General features: G+C 34.8%; 3 protein-coding genes across 6 annotated transcripts in view; 1 reads left to right on the top strand and 2 right to left on the bottom strand.

The window, feature by feature from the left end:
• Positions 1-615: 615 nt before the first annotated feature.
• Positions 616-5,403, bottom strand: dynlrb2 (dynein light chain roadblock-type 2). 2 transcript variants are annotated; one of them, XM_051883483.1, is made up of 5 exons: positions 5,268-5,403; positions 4,006-4,046; positions 3,806-3,881; positions 960-1,127; positions 616-874 (listed from the first exon to the last, which is right to left on the bottom strand). In XM_051883483.1, the coding sequence occupies exons 2-5, from the start codon at positions 4,006-4,008 to the stop codon at positions 831-833; spliced, it is 291 nt and encodes a 96-aa protein (XP_051739443.1). In that variant the 5' UTR covers positions 4,009-4,046; positions 5,268-5,403; the 3' UTR covers positions 616-830. The 2 variants fall into 2 exon arrangements, with proteins under 2 accessions (XP_051739443.1, XP_051739444.1); XM_051883484.1 differs by lacking the exon at positions 5,268-5,403 and adding an exon at positions 4,186-4,450.
• Positions 5,327-26,377, top strand: fbxo31 (F-box protein 31). Of its 2 annotated transcripts, XM_051883482.1 has the most exons (10): positions 5,327-5,835; positions 7,134-7,205; positions 16,075-16,151; positions 16,819-16,986; positions 17,063-17,137; positions 17,536-17,645; positions 17,786-17,939; positions 18,858-19,207; positions 23,860-24,124; positions 25,672-26,377. In XM_051883482.1, exons 1-9 carry the CDS (start codon positions 5,421-5,423, stop codon positions 24,080-24,082), a joined length of 1,644 nt encoding a protein of 547 aa, XP_051739442.1. In that variant the 5' UTR covers positions 5,327-5,420; the 3' UTR covers positions 24,083-24,124; positions 25,672-26,377. The 2 variants fall into 2 exon arrangements, with proteins under 2 accessions (XP_051739442.1, XP_051739441.1); XM_051883481.1 differs by having other exon boundaries at positions 23,860-26,377.
• The window catches only part of ces2b (carboxylesterase 2b), a 36,559-nt gene continuing 36,107 nt past the window's right edge, over positions 26,139-26,590 (bottom strand). Inside the window, exon 37 of one of the 2 annotated variants that reach the window (XM_051883480.1) lies at positions 26,139-26,546. In XM_051883480.1, the coding sequence (XP_051739440.1) occupies positions 26,363-26,546 (184 nt within the window). In that variant the 3' untranslated portion in view covers positions 26,139-26,362. The remainder of the gene's footprint in view (positions 26,547-26,590) is intronic. The other variant, XR_007928110.1, reaches the window with a different exon arrangement.

The following is a 26,590-nucleotide window of genomic DNA, read 5'->3' as shown; positions in this document are numbered from 1 at the left end:
ATAATAATTGTACGAAATATAATTTATATATATTATAAATGATAGTAATTAAATACCAGTTTCCATTATTGGTAGTAGTATATAAAATTCTTCAGTTTTCCAGCATTTTTTTTGCATATTTGAACCCTTTACAGCAGTGACTGAATGATTTTGAGAAACTGAAGAATTTTTGGGACCTGGAGAATTTTTCTGAAGAACAGAGCTCAGTTTAACTGCTCAGAACAAACAAGGGACTCATGAACAACCATCACAAAACAAACAAACAGTCGTAGATCATCCAGGTAACACCACACATTATTAAGAATCAATGGTTCACATACTTATGAATGGGGTTATTTTAATAAATTCAGCTATTTTTTGTCTTGTGGATTATATGTAAACATCTTTTATGTAAAATATCTTACTCAGGACAGTACTAAATAAAAAATAACATGCATTTTGTATGATCTCTCTTATTTTGTTAAAATTTTGCACATTTTCACAGATTCTGCAAGTGGTTCACATACTTTTTCTTGCCACTGTATATATACATATATATATATATATCAGCCCCATGGCAAAACTGTCAAGAGGCCATAGAAACTTTACATATGAAAGTTTACATTCAAAAGACCTCAAACACCCATACTCCATAATAAAGACAACAATTCACTTATTTATTGATGACTTTACATGCAATCAATCACATTACACAATCAAATGTTATGATTTTAAAAAGAAAATTGGATTATTTCCAAAGATACATTCACTAGACGAATGTTATACTTGTTTAGGACAGTGTACAAACAAATTTACATGTTTTAACTAATATAATTTAGTGAGTATGTCATCTATTCAGATGGGCTCTGGATGACGATGAACAGGAATTCTTTATCTGGAGGAAAATGGGAAAAAGGTAAGAGCTATAAAAGCGTTTAACAGCCTAATAATACAGATGGGCTGATAATGCACTGACCCACCTGGCGCCACCATGATCTCGTGTTTCTTGGACCTGATGCGCAGAAATGTCAGGTCATTCTGGGGGTCGATATCTCTGACGGTACTCCTGGCTTTCATAGTCAGCTGATGCAGTAGTCCTACATACTGCACCGTCGTTGAGTTGTCTAGTGTTGTTCTGATGGGAATTCCTGAAAATGACCAGGGGCCCGTTTCAATAAGGAGGTTCAACCAACTCTGAGTTAAAACTTGAACTCTGAGTTGACTTACTCTGAGATGGGAAACTCTGAGTCTTTGGTTTCAGAACAGCTGAACTGAGTTAGTTCAATCAACTCTGAGTAGGTTGACTCTGAGTTAAGCATGTGCACCATGACTATGAAAAGCCATGATCAATGGAGCTCTGATATTACGATTCACCATAGCAACAGCACCCAACAAAAAGACGTCTGCATACTTCAAGTCAATAAGTTTAATTCTTATCAGAGGTAAAAACTGGCAGAACGGTAGGTTATTGAACTAATATTCATTTTCATGGTATCCCACGGGCAAAAAAAAAAAAAGTAAAATATTAATAATAATTTAAATGCATTTTTATTACTTTGCAAATTCTTTACAATAAGTGTAAATAGTAATTAGATGTTACTTATACTTTATACCGACAGATACATACTATTTGCACCTCTTTGCAGTATTGTTGTACATTAACAGGATGCAATAACAACAGAGTGTAAATGATTATATTTATTAAAATTATAAATACTTTTGTCATTATTAAACACTCGTTAGGCACTTTACTTCCACTTTTAGAACGTTTTCTTCATTTTTTATTGAAAATAAATGCCTTTCTGATGTGTGATGGGAAAAGGGAGAAGAGCGAGCTCGGCAAAATGCGGACTCGAACCCAGCCAGTCGCATCACAAGTTAATTCTACACACCTTACGCACTACTACCTACACCACAGAAGCCGTTAGTCATGCTCCTAGTTTTTAACCTTGTGTGATATTGGTGGGCGGAGCTAGTGTAAATTTGCATTTAGTAATAGATACTCCGAATAATCTTGTTTTCCATTTGCATTTAGATTATTTTTATTACCACACTGGCAGATAATTTTACTTAAGTAAAATACATTTAATTTAGATCCCCCCAGAAAACAAAACAAAATATCTTATATAATTTTCTTATATAGAAAATGCATCCTGATTTAAGAATTTTTAGATATTTGTACTTGAAATAAGACAAAAATACTCAGTAAGAAAAGCATTTTTGCAGCGTGAATGAATGAATGAATGAATGAAGTATTTAAACATCGCTTGCACTTTAAAAAGGGGGAGGAGACCAAAAGAAACTCTGGGTTTACCAAAGAAAACCTGCTCCTGACCAGGTTAGGTTCACAGAGTAAGTTACTATGGTAGCTGACTCTGAGTATAAGTTACCTCCCTTTTAGAAACGGGCTTGACTTACCCTGCTTTCTCTGGTTTGTCATACCTCCCATTCTGAAACGGAAAACCCAGAGTTTCCCTCATTTCAGGGTTAACATACTCAGAGTTTTCACTTAACCTCCTTTCTGAAACGGCCCCCAGGTTAAGATCAGTGGAACTATGGCTAAAAGAGACTAGAAGTTTCAGACTTCTAGCATTTATCATAATAAACAGCAGCCAAACCTATTTAGAAGCTGCTTAATCCTAATAAACCCTAATGCAAAATCAGTTTCTTTATCACTGTTGTTGATTATTTAGTATAACTCTACCATATTATATTATATTATATTATGTTATTGTCACATGTCTATTTGTTTTGGATTTTTTGTTTGATTTTTATTGGTTCCTGTGTTCCTTTGTTAACCACTCGGTTTCCATGGTCACCATCATTATTAGTTCATGTTTATCAGCTGTGTCTCGTTTATCACCTTGTTTTCCACACTACTTAAGTTCCTGCTTTTCTGTTGTTTTTTTTCCGGTCTTGTCAGTATTACGTTTGTGTTAAGCTCTTCATGTTTGGATTTACCTTTATGCCTTTGGATTTAATAAAGACAGAATTCTCTCTTTATCATTGTGTTTGTGTTGGATCATCTACACAGCGTTGTGACAATTATATTATATTATTAAAATAAATTATATTATTATGCATTCTCAATACCAACTTATCCCATGTAGAGTTTTGTAAAATATTATATTATATTATTAAAAAAAATTATATTATTATCCATTCTCAATACCAACTTATCCCATGTAGAGTTTTGTAAAATATTATATTATATTACATTACATTATATTATTATCCATTCTCTAACGTTATATCAGCTTATCCTATGTAGAGTTTTGTAAAATATTATATTATTTTATATTACATTACATTACATTATTATTCATTCTCAATACCAACTTATCCTATGTAGTTTTGTAAAAAATTATTACATTATTATCCATTTTCTATACCAGCTTATCCTATGTAGAGCTTTGTAAAATACTATATGACATTATATTATATTATATTATTATCCATTCTCTAACGCTCTATCAGCTTATCCTATGTAGAGCTTTGTAAAATATTATATTATATTATATTATATTATATTACATTACTTTATCCATTCTCGATACCAACTTATCCTATGTAGTTTTGTAAAAAATTATATATTATATTATATTACATTACATTACATTATTATCCATTCTCTATACCAGCTTATCCTATGTAGAGCTTTGTAAAATATTATACTATATTATATTATATTATTATCCATTCTCTAACGTTATATCAGCTTATCCTATGTAGAGTTTTGTAAAATATTATATTATATTATATTATATTAAAAAGTTAATGTTACTAACGTTACAGTACAACCATGGTAAATTGTGATCAGGCCTACCTTCTCCGTTAACGACTATTGTGCCAATAACACCACTATATCCGTGAATCCTCTTCAAAGTGTCTTCGACTTCAGCCTGGACAAAATAGCATGAGCAGAATAGCAGATGAGCAAATCAGTTATTATTACACGATTCTAAGACATAGATATAATCTGTTCGAATAACTGAACAAAAATATAGCTCGTATAAAGTAGTTTACCATATTGCAGCACAGGTACGTCTTTCGTTTGTTCCTCGTTGCTATGGAAACAGAAGAAAATGAAGTTGAAACATGATCAACATGACGAACTACAACACGTCTTCAAGATCAAACTTTTTTTTTTATTTTGTTATTATATTGTTTTATATTATATTTGTTAATGTTACTCATGTTACTCACTCGACAGGTAGAAATTATTTAAGTAGGGTGTTAAAACTTGTGTATAGCCTACAGTAGTGTTACGTTTCTCAACGCTGATGACGATAGACTAATTACAGTCGTTTGGTTGCACGATATTTTAATCATTGTGCAGTAATCACTTCAATCGATTATTTAAATGTCATTTTTTAAAATTACACCAAACATATTTTGATAGCCAAACCTATCAAGTGAAAAAAAAATAAAAATAAATAAAAATTAAAAAATATATGTATTTGACTTTTAAGCCGACTAGCGCCCCCTACAGGACAATCATTTTTGACCGAATAACACACAACTGATATCTACTACATTGTTAAAACCTATTCATTCATTTAGTGTTTATACTCATATGTATGTTTATTTATTTATTTATTTTTTCTCACTTAGATGAAATCCAATCGTCTATTGTTTCAGTCAGGTATTTTATTGAAGAATTTTACTGAATAAAAGACTTTCAGTTAATAGGCCTATTAAGGAGTAATAGCAACTAAGGGACCCTTTATTCTAAGCACTATTATTCCTATCGTATATTTGATGAATGTAGGCGAATCTTACATTTATTTATTTTTTTCAGTTGTAGGTTACATATACACATTTATTTTGGTCCCAACTTTCTTTGTTTATTTTGTGTTTTTATGTTTTTACAGGTTTGTTACAAAAACAGATGATACTGGCTTATTGAAGATGGACAATATAATTATTTGGAAATACACAAAGCAAAATACATGTCAAATGTAAGCTGTTTTCCATTGACTCAAAGATCTTTTATGACTCTACTGTAAATTCAATTAAAAACAATAGTATAATGTAAGGTGTGCGTAGACAAGAAAATGGAACCATTAATTTCCCTATTCTTTCCAATTTAGTCCCCAATGTTTACATTTCTGCTAGCCACAGTTGCGCATATTTGACCAGCGGATGTCGCTAGCGTGCGGTATTTCAAAACAAAATATCACGAGAAAAATATTCTTTCTTTTTTTATATTTTTGTTGTTGCTTTTGAACCTAGCTTTAAATATTTCAATTTAATTTTTATGTACAAATTTAAATATTATTGCTAACCTTCTGTTGCTAAGCTTCCAATGACGTAAAAAGTGCGGCGCGACGGCGTCACGTGAAGACGCCTAGGCAAGTAAAGCGCAGCGAGCGTACGCACGCACGCACGCAGCAGAGGAGCACTGCAGGTGACAGCAGTTGTTGTGCGGTGATGATGTAATGTTGCTACGGATGGCGGTGTGTGCCAGGCTCTGTGGAGTGGGTCAGTCTCGGCGGTGCAGGAGGCGGCAGAGGCACAGCCAGGCGGATCAGGACAGCGACTCTGAGATGGACATGGACGAGGAGGAGGAAGAGGAGAGGGTCGTGGGCAAAATGAAAGATGAGCCCGATGGCAGCAACAGCAGCAGCTGTCATAACAGCCGCGGTGCGGGGCCTAGCGGGGCCGGTGGACTAGGTTCTGTGGACTCTGCAGGGCCACCACACCCGCAGTCACTGCTGGATCTGCCGCCGGAGCTTCTAGTGGAGATCTTCTCTTCTCTACCCGGCACTGCGCTGCCTAACCTGGCGCTAGTGTGCAAGAAATTCAGGCAGATTCTGAACACGGAAACAATCTGGAGGAGGAGATGCACAGAGGGTAATAATTTGTAACACCATTTGGGTTTTTATATAGTCGCCTTCTTCTTTACAGTCGATATATATATATATATATATATATATATATATATATATATATATATATATATATATATATATATGTGTATATGTGTGTGTGTCTGTGTGTGTATATATAATATGCATACACACACATATAGAGTGAGAGAGTTATCGTAAGGACTTAATCTTTTATTATTATTATTTATTATTTATAATATTTATTATTTATACAATATTTAAAAACCTTTGGTCTGCTGGAAGCCAGTTTGCTTTCATTTCGTGTGATCAGAAAACCATAAAACAGAGATGACATTTTTGAACCACTTGACTGAAACGTCATTTTGTTTTAGATATTTTGACCTTTTCACATAATGATTGAGTTGTGTAAACTCACATAATCATTTAAAGAGTCATTTAAAGCTTTTGTAGAAAATCTTTTTTTTTTTTCTTTTTTTTTTAAATGTTTGACACCAACATTAACACAAGTACTACATTTCTATTTTCTAAGTACTTGGCTTCTATTTTAAACTTGATTTTTCCTTTTTAATAATCTTCTTACTGGTTCTTGATCCTTATATACACATGGATACAGTATGGATACAAAGCAGCCTGAGTTTTAGTGTTCAAGCCACTTGATTCATGCAACATAAAATCAGGGACTGTGACAGTTATTCTGGGCATCATAGCATTTATAATCGCCCAAAAGGCTGTCTATATAAGCTTCTTTTTGAGATATTTCAGATGCACACATAGAAAAAATTCAAATTTTAGTTAATATGTCTGGCTGTCAGTGTGTTGCTATGGAATGAAATACATATGGGCAACTTGTGTTAAATTGTGCTATATAAATACATTAAAAAAAAACAACAACATTATGTACATACTGGACTGGTGCAAAAGTCAAAGGATTGGCCAAAACTGTTGGTGGGAAACTCCTTACAACATACTCAGATGTGTTAATGACATTTAAGTGACCCTGTGAGGGTGTCACATGTCTTATATCAGTTCTTACCGTTATTACATAACAATCTATTTAACAGCCCCTAACACTAGTGCAATAATAGAAAAAAGCAGAGTAGAGTATAGAATACTGTAAACCTGTCTATTATGTTGATCGTCAGCTTAAAAGTTTGCACAGGAACTATTTGCATTCAATTTTATTCTGAAATGAAAGGTACTATATAGACCAGTAAGTTAGTTGAAATGTTTTCAGTAAAGAGGATTTTTTTTTTTTATTGCGCTGGTGCAATTTGTCATGAGTTTTTCCCCTTCTTTTAGAATTTGGCATGAGAGATGACCTGCGGAAGATGGAGATTGTGGGCATGTCAAGCCGAGATCTGTATGTGAAACGTAAGTAAATCTACTGTAACCACAAAATCCACCTATTTTGTCAGTCCCTATGAATTGTAAGTATTTAAAATACACAAGTTTGGGGTCAGTATGATTTTTTTTTTTTTTTTTTTGAAAAAAGTAAATGCTTTTATTCAGCTAAAGTGACAGTAAAAACATTATAATGTAACAAAAGATTTCTCTTTCAAATAAATAATCATGATCTTTTGAACTTTCTATTCATCAAATGATCCTGAAAAATCACTTTTCCACAAAAAATATTAAGCAGCAAAACTGTTTTAAACAATCATAGCAATATTTTGAATTAGATTTTAATTTTATATTTTCTGTTTACTTTTTAATTATAGTTTAAGTTTTAGTAATTTTATGTGCTTTTGTCATTTTTATTAGTTTTTGTTTTGTTTTTTAAATGTGTCTATATAGCTATAGCTTTACTTTATTCTTATTTCAGTTTGTTTTACTAATTTTAGTACTTCAATTTCCAACTTATTTTATTTCAGTTCTTTGCCAAAGCAACATTTCTACATTTTGTTAAAGTTTAAGTTTTTCATGTAATATTTTAATATTATTTCTACTTTATTTCAATTAACAATTTTTAATAGTTTTAGTTTTAGTAAACACTGGAACTCCCGTCTTCCATTGGTAGGCCAAACAGGTAATTGATTATAATTAACCTAGTAATCTGCAAAAACCCTGACAAATACTGCAGCATCAAGAGCCTTTCTAAATGTCATTTAGACTTTTCAGTTCAAATAACAGATCTGTTTGTTAATGTAATGTTGTCGCTCCACCTCATTCCATGTAATTTGTCATGTCATTTTTTTCAAATACGTTTTATATATACTTTAGCTCACAAAAGACAGATTAATGGTCAATTAAACCCACTTTGTTTGGCTGGCTTGTTTAAGTTTAGTATTAATGTTGGTTTAAACCAAAACTATTTCAACAGGTGAAAACATGCATGCTTGGTGCTTATGGAGAAAGATTCCTCAGAAGTCAGTGTGGCATTTGTATATAATTCAGTTGATTTAAAAGTGTGAATATGCCAGGTGTAATAAAATAAATATTGTCCTCCAAGGCAGCATACAAAGGTACAAAAGAAACATCACTTTCCCGGCCGTGTAAACATTCATTTTCACTCGCATATGTGAGTGACATTCTCACACTGCCTTGTGTGTCAGCTATTGTCCACCTTTGCCTCTCCTCTCTTCCTGTGGCGCACTCACCTGCGTACCTCTCCAGGTGTGAACCCGCAGGTGAAGTCAGGACGCTTTATGAAGCTCCTCCCCGATTATGAGCATATGGACTATCGAGACGTGTACACACACTGTATGTACTGGCCGTGTGAGAAGGCTTTGTGGTGGGGGATCCTTCACTGCCTGTGAAGGTGCTGGTTGAAGATGCTCTTTGCTAATGATGTTTTGTTCCAGGTTCATTGCAAGTTAAACTGTCAAACATGATATCCATCAACAAAATATAATAATATTAAAGTGCCCCATTACGCTATTTTAAAGGTTCCTAATTTTGTTTTGGAGGTCTCCTACAATAGGTTTACATGCATCCAAGGTCAAAAAATGCTTTAAAGTGGACTTATAATGCAAAATTCACTTTTATAAGGTGTTTGAACACAGATAATTGTCCACAATATGTGTAAACACTAAACAGCAAGCCTATAATGGTAAAAATCCACCAACTCCTTTTTTATAATCCCCATAAATCATAAACAGTCTCTCCAAACGAGCGGTTCCAGATTTCCCCCTACTCTTACGTGAACCCTGCCCATTACAGGCGACGAAAACTGCCCTATTAGCATAGACCCCGCCCTAAATGAGCTGTACACTGTCAACCATGTTTATCTTCTTGCTAGAGCATTTAACAGCAGCATTCAATTAAGTAATGTATTCTTATTAAAGCTGCTAAAGTTATTCATTCAAGAGCAGTGAGGTATTTTCTGTTTTTCTTTTGTTTGACTCATATTAACAGCATATACAGCAGTAGGGACTGTATATTACGCTGCTATCACTTTAATACACAGATCTAATATACACATGTGATTTCTTTCCCTGCTGTTTACGTTCACAGACATAACCAGCATTGTGTGTTTTTGACATAACCTTATCCCGCAGTTTCACAGACAAGGCTTAAGCTAGTCCTAGACTAAAATGCATGTTTGAGCTGTTTTAACTGAAAGCAACTTGTGCTGACATATCTTAAAATATGTCAGTACCATTGTTTTGTCTCAAGATGCAAACCAGTAATGTTATTTTCTAGTGTACGTTTATAAAAGCTACTTAAATAACCTAATTGAACTAAGGCCTAATCCTGGCTTAGGCTAAGCCCTGTCTGTGAAACCGGGCCTATGTATATTTGACAGTTTAAGTGCAATTAAGACATGAAAGAGGACTTAGTTTAATACTCACGGGATATGCCGTCTGACAGCCAGCTTTCTGTGTGCGTGCTTCAGATGTTTGCGCTCAGAAAACCATATATCAGAAGTTTAAACTGTTATGGCTTTAAAACGCATGCAAATAATAACTTTCATGATGACGAAGAACTGCAATGTCACATGAGCGTGGCTGCGATAGAGATGCTAATCAAAACCAAACAGATGTTTTGGCAGAGTACTCGAGCCACGCACTGTAAGGCTCTGCCCTCTTCTGGAAAGCAGGGCGGGGAGCAGCAGGTCATTAGCATTTAAAGACACATACACGAAAACAGCATGTATTTTGAGCTAAAACAGTTTAGACCAGAACAGCTCACGTTGCTATCTGTGTTTAAACTAAATTCATTTAAGCCTTGCCAATTTAAACAATTTCAAAGAGAACTTGTGGAAAGCTGCCTCTCAGACAGCGAACAAATATTGAGTTGAAATTTTGTCATCATGCCTATCTTGGCAAGTATCTTAGCAAACATAGTCAGTTATGTCTTACAGTGCCACTTGAAAGTTTGTGAACCCCTTGTAGAATCTGTGAAAATGTGAAAAATTTTAACAAAATAAAAGAGATAATACAAATACATGCATGTTATTTTTTATTTAGTACTGTCCTGAGTAAGATATTTTACATAAAAGATGTTTACATATAATTCACAAGACAAAAAATAGCTGAATTTATTAAAATGACCCCGTTCAAAAGTTTGTGAACCATTGATTCTTAATGCTGTGTGTGGTTACCTGGATGATCTATGACTGTTTTTTTGTTTTGTGATCGTTGTTCATGAGTCCCTTGTTTGCTCTGAGCAGTTAAACTGAGCTCTGTTCTTCAGAAAAATCCTCCTGGTCCTGCAGATTCTTCAGATTTCCAGCATCTTTTGCATATTTGAACCCTTTCCAGCAGTGACTATGATTTTGAGATCCATCTTTTCACACTGAGGACAATTGAGGGACTCAAACACAAATATTAAAAAAGGTTCAAACATTCACTGATGCTCCAGAAGGAAACACGATGCATTAAGAGTCAGGGGTGAAAACTTTTGAACAGGATGAAGATGTCCAAATTTTTCTTATTTTGTTTAAATATCAGTTTTCTTCATTTAGTACTGCCCTTTGGAAGCAACAGAAGATACCTACATGTTTCCCGGAGACAAATTAAGTACAATTTACCTTTATCTTCAAATTCATCAGCATCAATGAATGTTTGAACCTTTTTTAATAGTTGTATTTGAGTCCCTCAATTGTCCTCAGTGTGAAAAGATGGATCTAAAAATCATACAGTCACTGCTGGAAAGGGTTCAAATATGCAAAAAATGCTTGAAATCTGAAGAATCTGCAGGACCTGGAGGATTTTTCTGAAGAACGCTGGGCTATTTAACTGCTCAGAACAAACAAGGGACTTATGAACAAAACAAAAAAACAGTCGTAGATCATCCAGGTAACCACACACAGTATTAGGAATCAGTGGTTCACAAACTTTTGAATGGGGTCATTTTAATAAATTCAGCTATTTTTTGGTCTTGTGAATTATATGTAAACATCTTTTATGTAAAATATCTTACTCAGGACAGCCCTAAATAAAAAATAACATGCATTTTGTATTATCTCTTTTATTTTATTAAAATTTTTCACATTTTCACAAATTCTGCAAGGGGTTCACAAACTTTCAAGTGGCACTGTAAGTGAACATAAACAGTTGAAAAAGACAACGCATGTGTATAGGGCTGTAGCTAACGATTATTTTGGTAATCGAGTTATCGTTCGATTATTCAAACTATTCCTCGAGTAATCGCGCCAGACCCCCCCCTCTCAAAATACATAATGTATTGAATTGTACAACTAATGTTCTTTATGTATTATAACAAATGCCTGCAGAGGGCGCCAGTGGCCTGACGATTGTTTTTACACTCTAAACGTGATCTAATCCTTGTTTAATATTGGCTTACAACATTTATTTCAACTGTCCAATTAATCTTTAACATTTGGCCTTTTCTTTACTACAGAAATGCTACAACCACTGTAATTTCTTGAACAAGAACATGTGGACTTAAACGAGGGCTCAAACATTTATTTTGAAATCGCGACGAGCAGTTAGCACAGTAGAAACATACTGTATAATGTATTCTCCTGTGTTTGCTAAGGTTTATAGATGACTTACCTTACAAATCTGATTAAATGTCGCACATTGCGTTTCCAGATGAACATTAAAAGCAATCCAAACTCACAGCATATGCAGAGATGGAGTTTGAAACGCACCACTCATGTAAATAACAGTTCACATGAAGCAGAATTTACTGTGAATGGAGCAGCATGAGACGCACGTGGATAACCTACACGTATGTAAATAAATACAGCGCATATTAAACCTGCAGCACATACATTTATTTAATTAATTCACAGCCTTTGTAAAGTCACAATAGCATTATGCTTTATTATGATTTTTAAACGGGTTTAATATCGTGCAGCCTTAGAAAACGGTCTAATAATGCGTTTCATGGATTCTCGTCCGTGGAAAGCGCCACTTCCGGTATTTTACCGGTTACTCAACACGGGCAAATTGAAATCGAGGATTTTTTAAAATCGAGTATTCGAATTTAATCGAGGAATCATTACAGCCCTACATGTGTATCAGCATCAGTATGTTGGATCCGTGCATTATGTCTTAAAGTGACACCAGCTGCTGTCTGTGTTTTTAATGTTAAACAAACAAGAAAAGACAAGGAAATCACTCACTGCTTATGACTGAATAGCTTAACTTAATGATTCATCTTTATTTAATTTATACAATAAAGATTATATGCAATGTTATTTTACATTTGATTACTTTATTCAAATTCTGTACCTGGAAAAATACTGTTAGATACCTAAATATTACTTTGCTCTATTGTATTTATTTGTTATGTTGCTTGTAGATTGATTATTTGTTCTTATTTTCTTTATTTTTATTTTACTGTAGTTCTTTTTTCCCTGAACATAGCACATACCGATCCGTACCGAAACAGTGATAAAAACCGAATTGTGAGTAATTTGAACCGTTACACCCCAAATGAATATCCATTTTCATATTGTATAGTATAATGTTGTAAGGGTAAATTTAAAATGATCATTTTTTTTGCTTTTATTTATATTTAATTAAGAAATTAGAATTTAATAGCAATTTTCTGTTATCAGCCATAACATGAACATTATTTGTATTTATATACTATTATAGTATTTTATGTAGCATTTTATTTTTATATTTTCAATTTCATGAGGTTTTGGCAATTTTTATTAGTTTTTTAAATTTCTATTTATTTTTAAATTTATTTTGATTTCCATTTTAGTGATTTTAATACTTCAGCTTAAACATTTATTTTAGTTAGTTGCCAAGGCAACTTTGTTCTTTGTTTTCAAGGCAACTGTTTTACAGTTACCAAAAACCAGTGGTGGAAAGAGTACTGAAAGTTTGTACTTAAGTACAAGTACTGTTACATTGCTGAAATAATACTCAATTACAAGTAAAAGTACTGGTGTCAAAAAAGTACTCAAATAAAAGTACAAATTACTCTTCTCAAAAACTACTCAAAGTACTAAAATTACTAATTACTTTTTAGCCGGCGATATTTAATAAATTATCAAAAAATATTTAATCAAATCATAGATCTAAGTAGAAAAATAGCTACTTTAAACAAAGCACTTTCACCTTATCGACGAAGTACATGAATTAGTGGTCACGATACTGGAATTTCTAACTTCAATACAATATCTTGAAAATGATCAATATTCAGTATCATTTTAAATACCATGGGGACAACACTGAATTTTTATATGCCGTGTATCTTAAAGGGTTAGTTCACCGAAAAATGAAAATTCTGTCATTAATTTCTCACCCTCATGTTGTTCCACAACCTTCGTTCATCTTCAGAACACAAATTATATTTTTGATGAAATCCAAGAGCTTTCTAACCCTCCATAGACAGCAACATTATTACCACATTCAAGGTCCAGAAAGGTAGTAAAGACATTGTTAAAATAGTCCATGTGACTACAGTGGTTCAACCTTAATGTTATGAAGCGACAAGAATACTTTTTGTGCGCAAAAAAATAAAATAAAATAAATAACGACTTTATTCAACAATTTCTTCTCTTCCATGTCAGTCTCTGACACTGTTGACGTAGTAAACACAGTGCAGCACTTCCAGGTTCTACGTCAGAACGTCGGCTCATTATTGGCCGGATTCTGCGTCAGCATCACACGCATGTGTCGTGGTGCTCACATGAACAGCATCAGAGAGTGACGCGGAGAGAGGAAATTGTTGAATAAAGTTGTTATTTTTGTTTTTGTTTTTTTTTGTTTTTTGCACAGAAAAAGTATTCTCGTCACTTCATAACATTAAGGTTGAACCACTGGTAGTCACATGGGCTATTTTAATGATGTCTTTACTATCTTTCTGGGCCTTGAAAGTTGCAATTACGTTGCAGTCTGGGGTCAGAAAGCTCTCGAATTTCATCAAAAATATTTTAATTTGTGTTCTGAAGATGAACGAAGGTCTTACGGGTGTGGAACAACATGAGGGTGAGTAATTAATGACAGAAATTTCATTTTTGGGTGAACTAACCCTTTAAGAGCCATATAATATGTTGTTTATTTAGATAAAAAGAACATCAGAGGGGTTTGACCTGTAATGTCTGTACAATATAGTGATGCAGTTAGACAGACTAGGTTATTTTTATGTACAAATCATACAAATGCCCCATTCTGAAACATATATTACATTGTAAAGAAATTAAAGATCCACCTTTGATTGTTGAGAGACTTTCTGGTGCATTTCACTTATAGCCAATAAGATTTCCTGTAGCATTTTCATTGGTCAGGCATGAAGGTCTATTCTGATAACTTTTGACAACGTTTAATTTAAGAGCACGGAGAGATTCACGATAGCACACTACACAGTCTGACGGCGCGCACTCAGTATCTGAGTGAGAGGAGAGGCAGTTATTTGAGAGCTCGCGTCGTTTTCTGCGCGTTACAATAATGCGCTCTCGACATTTGTAATTCAAATACGCCATAGAAACCTGCAGGTATGATTAAAATTATGCGCAATACCTGCAATCTCGCGCTGACATTCAGGCTCTGTGACTGAAACGTGTGAGTGACAGGAGGAGGCGGGTGTGTGTCAAACTCGCTGTCGGGAAGATGAGAGAATGAGAACGCGCCGCTGGTAAAATATCAGGGTTTTCATTGGTGCGTTTATGATCGGATTTCTTCATTGGCTACCGATATGCCGGTCAAAGGTTTGCATAATCAAATTGTTGCCGTACTCAGTAACGGAATGTGATTTTACAAGTAGCGAGTTAGATTACTTGGCTTAATTTGTACTCAAGTACAAGTAAAATTACAGATTTAAAAATGTACTCAAAAAAGTACAAAAACCCGAAAAAGCTACTTAATTACAGTAACGTGAGTAGTTGTAATTCGTTACTTCCACCTCTGCCAAAAACCATTTTTAATAGTTTTAGTTGTAGTTTTTCAATAGTTTGTCACACAATCTTAACTTATTTTGGAACATGGAACATTCCTTTAAGGCTGAATCCCAGTTTGCATAGTTCTTCTCAGCACTAAAAGTGTTTACTTAAATGGTGATGGGAAAGTACATCCTTTTGAGTGTGTAGTAAGACACCATTCTTAGAACAGACTATAACTTCTTATTACCATTATACATATTGTTGCCTTGTTCCTTTATTCATTTATCTATGTAAATTCATTACATTAAGATCCATTATTACTTTTTTAATTTGTATTTAAACAAATTTGGCATCACTTTTTTTTTTTTTTTTTTTTTTTTTTTTTTTTTTTTGTACAACCGGAAATGTTTTCTGTAGCACAAGGATTTGTAGGTAATATTAGCTATAATAACCATATGTTATTATTCCACTGAAAATAATCATTCCTGAAACTTTGACATATTATTTTTAATGGACTGATTTGGAAAGCACTTCTGCTAATTTCACATTATTTAGTATGGATAGTATGCATATTGGGACACAGCCTTGTTTGGGACAAATTGGTCTGATAGCAGCACAAGGGCAGCTTCAGCCGAGTGCAGTGCACGTGTGTGTCCTGCATGCGTGTGTGATAGACACAGGATGGCCAGGGCTTCTAAAGGTTGCAGCTGCGCTACCATGAGCTGACTGTGTGAGATGCGGATGAATTAAAGGTGACCAAAAATGGATAAGTTTTAGCCTTCTAGCTCCTGGAATTTTTATTTGGTTTTCAAGTTGTTGCATGGCAAAAAAGTTGCATATACTCACACACTCAACATGCATTCATGAGCTCATGCACCATGCAGAAATGCCCTTGCAGTGATTTCACCCCATTTAACGTTCTTCTGGGATTGTTCTGTGTGTTGAATGCAGATTTGTGACATTTAAACGTCATGTTTTGTATTTGTTTTCCAGTTTTACATCCCTATAGACATATCCTGGGTCTCTGGCAGCCTGATATTGGCCCCTATGGAGGACTGCTGAATGTGGTGGTAAGATCTCAAACAAAAAAGATTTAATTACTTCAATTACTTTTTTTTTTTAATTGTACTTGCAGATAATGTAATTTTAATTAAATAAACGTCACTTAAAAGGATAGTTCACCCCAAAATGAAAATTGTCCCATGATTTACTCACCCTCAAGCCGTCCTAGGTGTATATGACTTTCTTCTTTCAGACAAACACAATCAGACTTATATTAAAATACATCCTGGCTCTTTAAAACTTGTTAATGGTAGTGAAGGGGACGTGAGATTTTGAAGCCCAAAAAAGTGCATCCATCCATCATAAAAGTAATCCATATGGCTCAATGGGGTTAAAGGGTTAGTTCACCCAAAAGTTCTCAGTATTAAAGAATAATAGAGTCCACACCACAGCTATGATGATAATGGCACAGAGGAATAATATCATTGGAATCACTTTCAGAATCACTTTTTTTTTTTTTTTTATCCAGCTGATGAACGATAAAAACATTGGCAGCTATTCGGAACCCATCGTGCTGTAACAAGCTTGAGCATTTAAAGTGACAGACAAGCACATGCTTAGAATAAATAGAACAATATCGTCCTCTGGTGTGGATGCTAATATAGTTCTTATAGTTCTTATCATTCTTGGTGTGAACAGGCCTTAACTCTTGCTTTGATGATCATTTCATCATAGGTGGATGGGCTATTCATCATAGGCTGGATGTATTTACCACCCCATGATCCCCGTGTGGAGGACCCTATGCGTAGACGGCCCCTTTTCCGTATACATATGTGGGAGAAAAACAAAGCCACAGTAGAATGTATGTACGGACATAAGGGCCCTCATAAAGGAGACATTCAGGTAAGTTGTACCATAACACATTACCATAATGGCCCAATTTTGCCACAATTCCACAAGATATTGACCTTTTTTTCAGACTGTGAAGAAAGATGAATTTTCCACCAAATGCAACCAGACCGATCACCATCGGATGCCTGGAGGAAGGCAAGAGGTAGGAAACTGGTGCTGGTTGGATAGATTTTGAGGTTTATGATGGCCATGTAGTTTTTTTGTTTTTTTGCAATGGCTGGATATAGTGCTGCAGAAATATCAGAATAAAGTCGATATTGCAATATGGTTTGTTGTGAAACTGTGCAGACTGCGATTTAATTAAATAAATGTATGCGCCACTGGCTTCAGAGGCAATGCTCATCCACACACGTGCAGCCCATGATCCTTAAAGGGTTAGTTCACCCAAAAATGAAATGTCTGTCATTAATTACTCACCCTCATGTCGTTCCACACCCGTAAGACCTCCGTTCATCTTCGGAAACGCAAATTAAGATGTTTTAGATGAAATCCGAGAGGTATATGACTCGTAAATGAGCCCTCTTCCTTGTGCTTGTGCAGGAATTCAGAACGTGGTTGGAGGAGGAATGGGGACGAACGTTGGAGGACATTTTCCACGAGCACATGCAGGAGTTGATCCTCATGAAGTTCATTTACACCAGCCAATATGAGTAAGTCTTCTTAATAGCCTGTTCTCACCCAGAATGCTCTGTTTAGCAACTAACAGTTTCATTTCCCCAGTTAAATGTTCAGATGACAGCTGGTACCAGATGTGTTTTGTGTGTTTTAAATATATGTTTCTTGGTTTCAGTAACTGCCTGACATACCGGCGGATTTATCTGCCCCCGTGCCTCCCTTCAGACCTCCTGCAGCCGGGCCTCTTCAAAGGGACGTATGGCAGTCACGGCCTGGAGATTATTATGCTGAGCTTCCATGGCTCCAAGGCCAAAGCCACCAAACTTACTGTGAGTTTGATGTCCATAGGTATAGGTATATTCCTGTAGCTCAACTGCTTTCATTTCCCTGGAAACACTCAATCTGATCAAACTATTCAATAAAGCATTCTAATACATTTTAAAGGATTAGTTCACTTCCGAATTAAAATTTCTTGATAATTTACTCTTCCCCATGTCATCCAAGATGTTTATGCCTTTCTTTCTTCAGTCGAAAAAAAAAATCAGGTTTTTGAGGAAAACATTCCAGGATTTTTCTCCATATAGTGGACTTCACTGGGGTACAACGGGTTGAAGGTCCAAATTGCAGTTTTAATGCAGCTTCAAAGGGCTCTACACGATCCCAGCTGAGGAAGCTGCATTGAAACTGCAATTTGGACCTTCAATCCATTGTATCCTGTTGAAGTCCACTGTATATCGAAAAATCCTGGAATGTTTTCCTCAAAAACCTTAATTTCTTTTCGACTGAAGAAAGATAGACATAAACATCTTGGATGACATGGGGGTGAGTAAATTATCCGGAAATTTTAATTTGGAAGTGAACTAATCCTTTAAGAAATATAAAATAAAATGGTCACTTTTCCCAAATCATTTCTTGTTAGGCCATCTCTCTCTTCTTGTTGCTCTTGGTCTTTAACACTCGGTTTATAATTGAATGTTAATGACAAAATTATATGTGAAATGTTTTCAACTGTAGTATTCAGTGCTTAAATGTGTGAAATGAAGGCCCCCAGTACAAGCACTGTATTTTCAGTGTTCACTTTTATATTTCCACATACAGAATAATACATAATAAATAACATAAATACCAAATTTTCCCCAAAGTATCCAGATCTAAAATTTTACAAAGGTTCCAGCTGACAGCTGAGGCTCAAACAACACCTATATGTCTCATTTTGATTGTTGATCACCTGGCTTGTTTGTTTCTAGGGGGATCCCAATGTCCCAGCTGGTCAGCTGACATTAGAAGTAGACCTGAACCGCCCAGTGCGTTTACCAGACCTGGAACACCAGCGGAGCATGGAAGAGCTGTCTCGTCTGGTGCGGGGGGTGCATGAGGAGGCCCAGAGCGGTTCACAGGGCCGGGACACCCAATCAGAGGCTGCAGAGGTGGCCCCCCCTGAGGGGGTAGAGGGCTCAGATTCAGCGCCCCCTGCTGGAGTGGAGGGTGTTGAGCAGGGAGCTGCTGCCTGCAGCACCGCACTTGAACCTCAACCTTTTGTGCTGCCTCTGGGAGTCATGGCCCGTAATGAAGTGTACCCTCGCACCTGCAGGATGTGGTGAGTGCCATATCGTACTGTACATTTTTTAAATATTCTAAACATTATATAATGATTATTAAATCATTACATCAATATATGAATCCAAATTCATTTACATTTTTATTTTAATAATATTGATACATTTATTAATTTTATTATATTTATAAATTATAAATAATTATAATATTTTATAAAATAGGCAAATTAAACCATTTAAATCAATTAAAAATTTTAATTGTTAAAGGGGACCTATTATGCCCCATTTTACAAGATGTAAAATAAGTCCCTGATGTCCCCAGGGTGTGTATGTGAAGTTTTAGCTCAAAATACCCCACAGATAATTTTTTTACAGCATGTTAAAATTGCCACTTTTTGGGGGTGAGCAAAAACGTGCCGTTTTTAGTGTGTGCCCTTTAAATGCAAATGAGCTGCTGTGCTCGGCCTAAGAGGGCGGAGCTTCAAGAGCTCATTCTCCGGTGTCAGGAGTCAGTCAGGACGCACTATAATGTCAGAAACTGCGAATATATGCTGCATGGAGATAGAACAGGTATAGTTTAGTTTAATTATGGTTATAACTTATATTGTGTTCTTGTTTTTGTCCACTATATTAGTACAAGCCTGTTGTACCGTACTCCGTCCGAATGATGACCAAGACTTTACCGATGAGTTTTATGACGTTTATTGTACTTCACACAAAATATGAAGCATCCGTTTTCACTCTAGAAAATCACTGTAAGAGCTTAATAAAACACAGTGCAAGAGTGCATTAAAATATTATCCATAAACTCTCTCTCCCTTGCATTATCATCAACGTACATAGCGAAGCACACAGAAACACTTGTTACAACTAACAGTAAACAAATATATAAAGACCTTATGCCTTTTCGGGTAGTGCTTAATAAACTGGTAAACTTTATATCCGTAAATCAACCGGTGTTAGGTAAGTTACTTCAAAAACTTTTGTTGTTTACCATTTATAATACAGACAGCCAATAGTAGACAGTAGCATGTTTTAAAGGCTGCTGTCACTAGACGTAATGGACGGAGACAATATGCTGTTACACATGCTGTTCACATTCACATAACCAACGCGAATATTCGCCAAGGCGGGCATTTTGACATAACTGTGTGTGTATTTGAACGTTTATGTATAATAAACCGCGAAAATCTGACACTCGCGAGAGGCGGCTATGTGTGCGCTTTGGTCGAGAGCACACTGACTGAAGGCCGTCTCTCAGAGAGCGCGCACAGTTTTTTCTCTCTAGGACATAGCTTACATTTTACAGTAATGTTCTTGCCTACCTTTGTCAAAAAGTGAAGTAATCGGATTATTTCCATTCTGCAAAACAGCCACTCGCTTCTGCCGACTTCTTCAGACTGCGACTACGCAGCCAACTGGTGCGAAGTTGCGAACTCACACGCAACTGCACTACAGCTAACGATTTTAAAGAGGCAGCGTTCACTTTTAGATTTAGATAAATTTAGATTTTAAATTCAATATTGATTTGAACAGAACTGTTGAACTAATTTACAGTATGTAACGCAAGTACATTATAAGTAACTGTAATTAAATTACCTAAAAATGAACAGTAATCCCTTACTTTACTTTTTCAGTGGATAAGTAATTTAATTACAGTAACGCGTTACTTAGTAACCCATTACACCCAACACTGAAATCAACTCTGATGAACTGTAATAAAGTGCTCTCACCTTTATTAATGCCGTATCTAGTATCACTCTGGAGCCTGTAAGCTGGATCACGAACAATTTGTACTGATCCATCCTTGAGTAACAACTTTTTAGCACAAACTCTGTTTTGTATTGTCCCTTTGTATTGACATTCGTTCACAAAGTCCAGTGTGAAATGATTTGCGCAGACATAAACGAATTTCGGTAGAATTGAGGGAGCATTTTCTTCGAAAACAAAATTAATCCACCTCGTCTTCAGCGGCTCAGATTTAGGGAGTAAATGGAGAGAGCTATGTGGATTAATCCATCCAGCTACAGAAAACCTAAAACGCTTGGGAGACGTTCTCGTCAGTGCAGCAATGGCAGACTGTGTACAACTCGCTGTGAACTCGCTCGGGGTGGTTCTATGTTAAAACCGCAGTGTCTGTCAACATTCGTGGGCGGGGCCTGTGAACCTGCAAACGGCTTGTTCTGAGACACTGCTTATGATTTATGGGGATTAAAAAAAAGGAGTGGGTTTATTTTTATCACTATAGGGTGGTTGTGTACACACACCGCCAACACACATTTATATCCAAACACCATGCAAAAGTGAATTTTGCATAATAGGTCCCCTTTAATGGATAATTTGTATATATCATATAATTTAAAATGTATTAAGTTTAATTACATTAAAATATCATATTAATTCATTTTTAGATAATTATATATATATATATATATATATATATATTATTATAATTTATAATATATATTTTATTAGTTTGTTAAACTGAATGATTTTATATTTTTAATTTGTCTATATAATATTTAAATATTATTTATGTAAATTATATTATTATATTAAATATTTCTATACAGAAGTAATACCAATTTAAATGAATTAAACAGTTAAAATTAATGTAAATTTTTAATGGATAATTATTATATTACATATAAAAATAATATAAAATAGAAAAGAAAATTATTTAAAATGTATTGTTTAATTAAATTAAAAATATTATTAGTATATTACATTAATTTATTTTTAGATAATTATATATAATATATAATTTATATTATATAGTATTTTATTAATTTGGTCAGCTTTTAAATGTTTTTACTTTGTCTTTACAATATTAAATATTATTTATACGACATAATTATAACATTGTATTTTATATTTTTTATACAGAAATAAAAAAATGAAAATAGTATATTGGTACATTATTATATTAATTAATTTGTAGATAATTATATATTAATTAATATATTATACAGTGCCCTCCACAATTATTGGCACCCAATTATTGCAACGTCCTTTTCCCAAGATAACAGCTCTAAGTCTTCTTCTAAAATGCCTGATGAGTTTGGAGAACACCAGACAAGATATTAGAGACCATTCCTTCATACAGAATCTCTCCAGATCCTTCAGATTCAGATGTTGGTGGTGCTTCTCTTCAGTTCACTCCACTCATTTTCATTAGGGTTCAGGTCAGGGGACTGGGATGGCCATGGCAGAAGCTTCATTTTGTGCTCAGTGACACATTTTTGTGTTGGTTTTGATGTTTGTTTTGGATCATTGTCCCGATGGAAGATCCAATCACGGCCCATTATAATGATAGAATCCATGATACCATGTATCTGAACAAGATGTCCAGGACCTCCAGCAGAAAAATAGGCCCACAACATTAAATATCCAGCAGTATATTTAACCGTTGGCATGGGGTACTTTTTATCCATGTGTGCACCAAACTGGTGGGTTTGCTGCCAAAAAGCTCTTTTTTTAGTTTCCTCTGACCATAGAAGCCGGTCCTGTTTGAAGTTACTGTCATGTCTGACAACTGAATTTGCTGGAGATTGTTTCTGGATGAGAGCAGAGGATTTTTTTTGAAACCCTCCCGAACAACTTGTGGGGATGTAGGTGCTGTTTGATAACTTTTTTTTAGGCTTTCTGAGACTCAAAACTCAACTAATCTCTGCAATTCTCCAGCTGTGATCCTTGGAGAGTCTTTGGCCACTCAAACTTTCCTCCTCACTGTGCATTAGGGCGATTTAGACACACGTCCTCTTCCAGGCAGATTTGTAACATTTTTAATTAATTGGAACTTCTTAATTATTGCCCTGATGGTGGAAATGGGGATTTTCAATGCATTAGCTTTTTTCTTATAGCCATTTTCTATTTTGTGAAGCTCAACAATCTTTTGCTGCACATCAGAACTATATTCTTTGGTTTTTCTCATTGTGATGAATGATTAAGGGAATTTGGCCTTTGTGTTTACACATATTTGTTACTCCTGTGGAACAGGAAGTCATGGCTGGACAATTTCATGCTCCTAGTCACCCTGGTGTGCTAAAAAATGTATATATATATGTATGGGAATATACTTCAGAGATATTTTACTCATAAGAATTTCTAGGGGTGCCAATAATTGTGGCCAACATGTATTAGAGAAAAATATTTATTTCATAACGTGAGTTTCCCCCTACTTTCAATTGTTTTACTTCGATGAAAGGTTAGAATTTTGTGAATTTTTTGAATGAAAGAGCAAAAGGATAAACAATGCAGATTTATTTTCACAGCCGCCTCTGCTCATATTTACTAAGGGTGCCAATATTTGTGGAGGGTACTGTATATAAAAAATTATATAGACATTAAAAATGTATTTAAAGTATTATATATTATGTTACATTATACTGTATATAAAAATGATAGACATGAGAATTTTTTAACTTGTTAGATTTCTTGATTTTATATCGTAAAATCAAGAAATCTATAATCGTCGTTTATAACGTATGTTTTTATAATAAATATAATTTATAATTTTTATATATATATATAATATAATAATTTTAATGTAACACTAATATAAAGTACACTTGAAAAGGATTTAAAATTTTATAAATATAACCATTAAATTAATTCTTCTATTCACTTGTATTAATTAAATAGAGGCAATAATTTGTTTCATTCTAATCTGGATTTTCTTTATGCCCTTTAGTTTTTATGGAACAGGCTTAATCGCTGGCCACGGCTTTACGAGTCCAGAGCGCACGCCGGGTCTGTTCGCCCTGTTCGATGACGACCGCTTTGGCTTCATTTGGCTGGAGCTCAAGTCCTTCAGCCTGTACAGCCGGCTGACCGACCAGCTGTCCCACGCTCAGGCCCCCAGCATGGAGCGCTTTGAGGCCATGCTCCGCAACATGCAGTCATGGACATCCTGATAGCCAACCTCACACTACTGTAGCCATCAGGCACATACTCTGGTATTATGCTCTCCGCCAGACACCATCAGGGACCTCCCTGTTGACACACACATACACACTCCTGCTTGCATCCGCACAGCTGTATTTACAGCGACATGCCCATATGGTTGTATTATATTAGGCCTTTCTTATCAGCTTTTTAATTAATTTATTTTTGTAACCTGGAAATGGCGACGAAGATGACGACAATGTGAAAATTCACCCGTATACTCTGCTGAGCGTGCCTCTGATACCTTTATTCAAACTCTGAAATCCTGTGGTTTTGTGCTTTAGAAAAATACTTCAAGCGTTTGTCCTCAATGTGGCAACATCTGCAGTTGCTTTTAATCGATTTTATCCAGTTTACTACTTTTGTTTTTTCTTTATCCATAAAATCCACTCTGTATTTAAAAATGCTTCCATTTTTTTCGTAAACTTTCATTGAAAACAAATGACTTCCAGCTGCTTTGTCTCTGCAAACATTGTCAGTTTTATAGCCCCATAATGCATCCATTAATATGTATAACATTCAAGAAAACAAATTAAATCTCTTATTTAATTTATTTATCATACTGTTAAAGTTCCAAGCGAATAGCTAATTGGTTAGCTGCCAAATTTTACGACCACGATGACTGTCTCCTTTTCACATGATAGTGATTCTGTTCATCTAGCTGTGCAGCTCTCTTCCAAGTGCTCTTCCCTACGCAGTGTAGACATTTATCGGAGGCAGAATTCCTCCAACTATACTTTTGTATTTGACTGCAGCATTACTAGCAACTGAAAATGGAAAAAAAAAATCACTATAATGTAAAGTGAATATATATGTAAATGCATTGAAAATATTTAAACATTTATCAGTATATTTCAGCTTTGTTTTAGGGATGATTGTGTATATATATATAATCGATGAACTAATTTACGTATTATCGCCTGTGTTTACAACAAGTTGAGTGTTTTAAGTGGAATATTCTCGTAGAATTGGCCATTTACATGGACTGATATTGTACAACTGTTGATTCCAAATTAAGATGTAATTTTAGCTGTTTGCATTGGCTCATAACTATTTGAATCATATTTCAAAGCATTTGTGCCAGTTTTCGATCCTATGTACTTCAGTTTCTCAATTCCCAATGTATAACATCGAGTTAACCCCCCCCCCCCTTTTTTTTTCTTGTTCAGTGTCCTGATTCACAAATTGATTTTATTCTACATTTGTAATTTTAGCTGTTTATGTTGGCTGCTAAGTATGCAAATTATATTTCAAAAGCATTTGTGGAAACACATCCCAATTTATATATCAAAATTTACCCTATTTATTTTTACCCCTGACTTTAAGTCTGAGTTTCCCTCCCAATTTTAATGACAATTTAACAAAGCACTGTGTCCAAAATGGCAATTTATACATTTGTGCTGTTGCATTTATTGATTTTATTCTAAATATGTAATTTAAGCTGCTTATTTTGGCTGCTAACTCATATAATGCTGATTAATATGTCAAAATGTACCCTATTTACACCAATTTCTCAATTTCCAATGGATAACATTCCCCCTTTTTTTCCCTTGTCCAGTGTCCTGATTCACTGATTCACAAATGGGTTGTGAATGCTGTTTCATGCTGACTTCAATTCCGAGTTTCCCTCCATTATTTATATGTAATGATAATTGAGCAAAGCACTGTGCCTAAAACTGTAATTTATACATGTGCTGTTCTTTAATTTCCTTATTTTTAAGTTTGTAATTTATATTGAAAGTAAAACGTGTTGTCAATAAGTGTGATCATTTTATATGTAACAAAACCGCTCCATTAGCGAGTCAAGCGTCCGGTATGCGTGATGTTAATCTGGTAATATGGAAAAAATTGACTTGTTTGGAGATATTGTCAATAGTTGGATTATTGTCGTCTATGTAAATTTGCCAGTTACAAAGTCTCGAAGCGCAAATTCATGACTAGTATGCACCCCGTTGCATTCAAATTCAGGGAGGTTTGCAGCTTTAGCCTTCGTTTGTTCTCAATAAAATGGAGGAAAATCCTAAATGTTGTCAAACTTTTATTTTTAAGTGCAAAACAGTGTCAAATGATCAAGTTGTACATTTTTCTTTCAAATTCAAACTTTAAAAATTCAAAATATACTCGGTGCTTATTTGATCTTCCCAGGTTAAATTCTTAAATCACAGTAATTGTGTTATTCATACATTCATGTGCTTTGTGTTAATTTTTGACAAGATAAAGATTTTTTTTTTTTTTTTTTTTTTTTTTTTTTACAGTTCTAAGTGCTCTCTTTTCTCTCGGCCTTGACGTATTAGATCTGGGAGTGTCTTTGTCATGAACGCGTAATGTTTTCCCTTCAGGTTCTTGCCAGGTTTCTGTTCCAGTCCAATGCCGAGATACTCTGCCTCATCCTCATATTCAGGCCAGTGTGTCAGACCCGGACCATTTGGAGACCTGCAGATCCAAAAATAGACATATTAGAGTGAAGAAACGATATA

Source organism: Ctenopharyngodon idella, chromosome 24 (genome assembly GCF_019924925.1).
Source record: "Ctenopharyngodon idella isolate HZGC_01 chromosome 24, HZGC01, whole genome shotgun sequence".
NCBI classification, from domain to species: domain Eukaryota; kingdom Metazoa; phylum Chordata; class Actinopteri; order Cypriniformes; family Xenocyprididae; genus Ctenopharyngodon; species Ctenopharyngodon idella.
The sequence above is the reverse complement of the archived record's forward strand: the minus strand, read 5'-3'. Positions and strand labels throughout refer to the sequence as shown.

Excerpts from the sequence above, each read along its gene's own strand:
- fbxo31 (XM_051883482.1), top strand. The coding sequence starts at position 5,421 with ATGTTGCTACGGATGGCGGTGTGTGCCAGGCTCTGTGGAGTGGGTCAG. Across the intron at positions 16,987-17,062 it reads CTCATAAAGGAGACATTCAG|ACTGTGAAGAAAGATGAATT; the intron begins GTAAGTTGTACC and ends CCTTTTTTTCAG. Across the intron at positions 17,646-17,785 it reads ATTTACACCAGCCAATATGA|TAACTGCCTGACATACCGGC; the intron begins GTAAGTCTTCTT and ends TCTTGGTTTCAG.
- dynlrb2 (XM_051883483.1), bottom strand. Across the intron at positions 1,128-3,805 it reads AATAGTCGTTAACGGAGAAG|GAATTCCCATCAGAACAACA; the intron begins GTAGGCCTGATC and ends GGTCATTTTCAG. Across the intron at positions 875-959 it reads CGAGATCATGGTGGCGCCAG|ATAAAGAATTCCTGTTCATC; the intron begins GTGGGTCAGTGC and ends ATTTTCCTCCAG.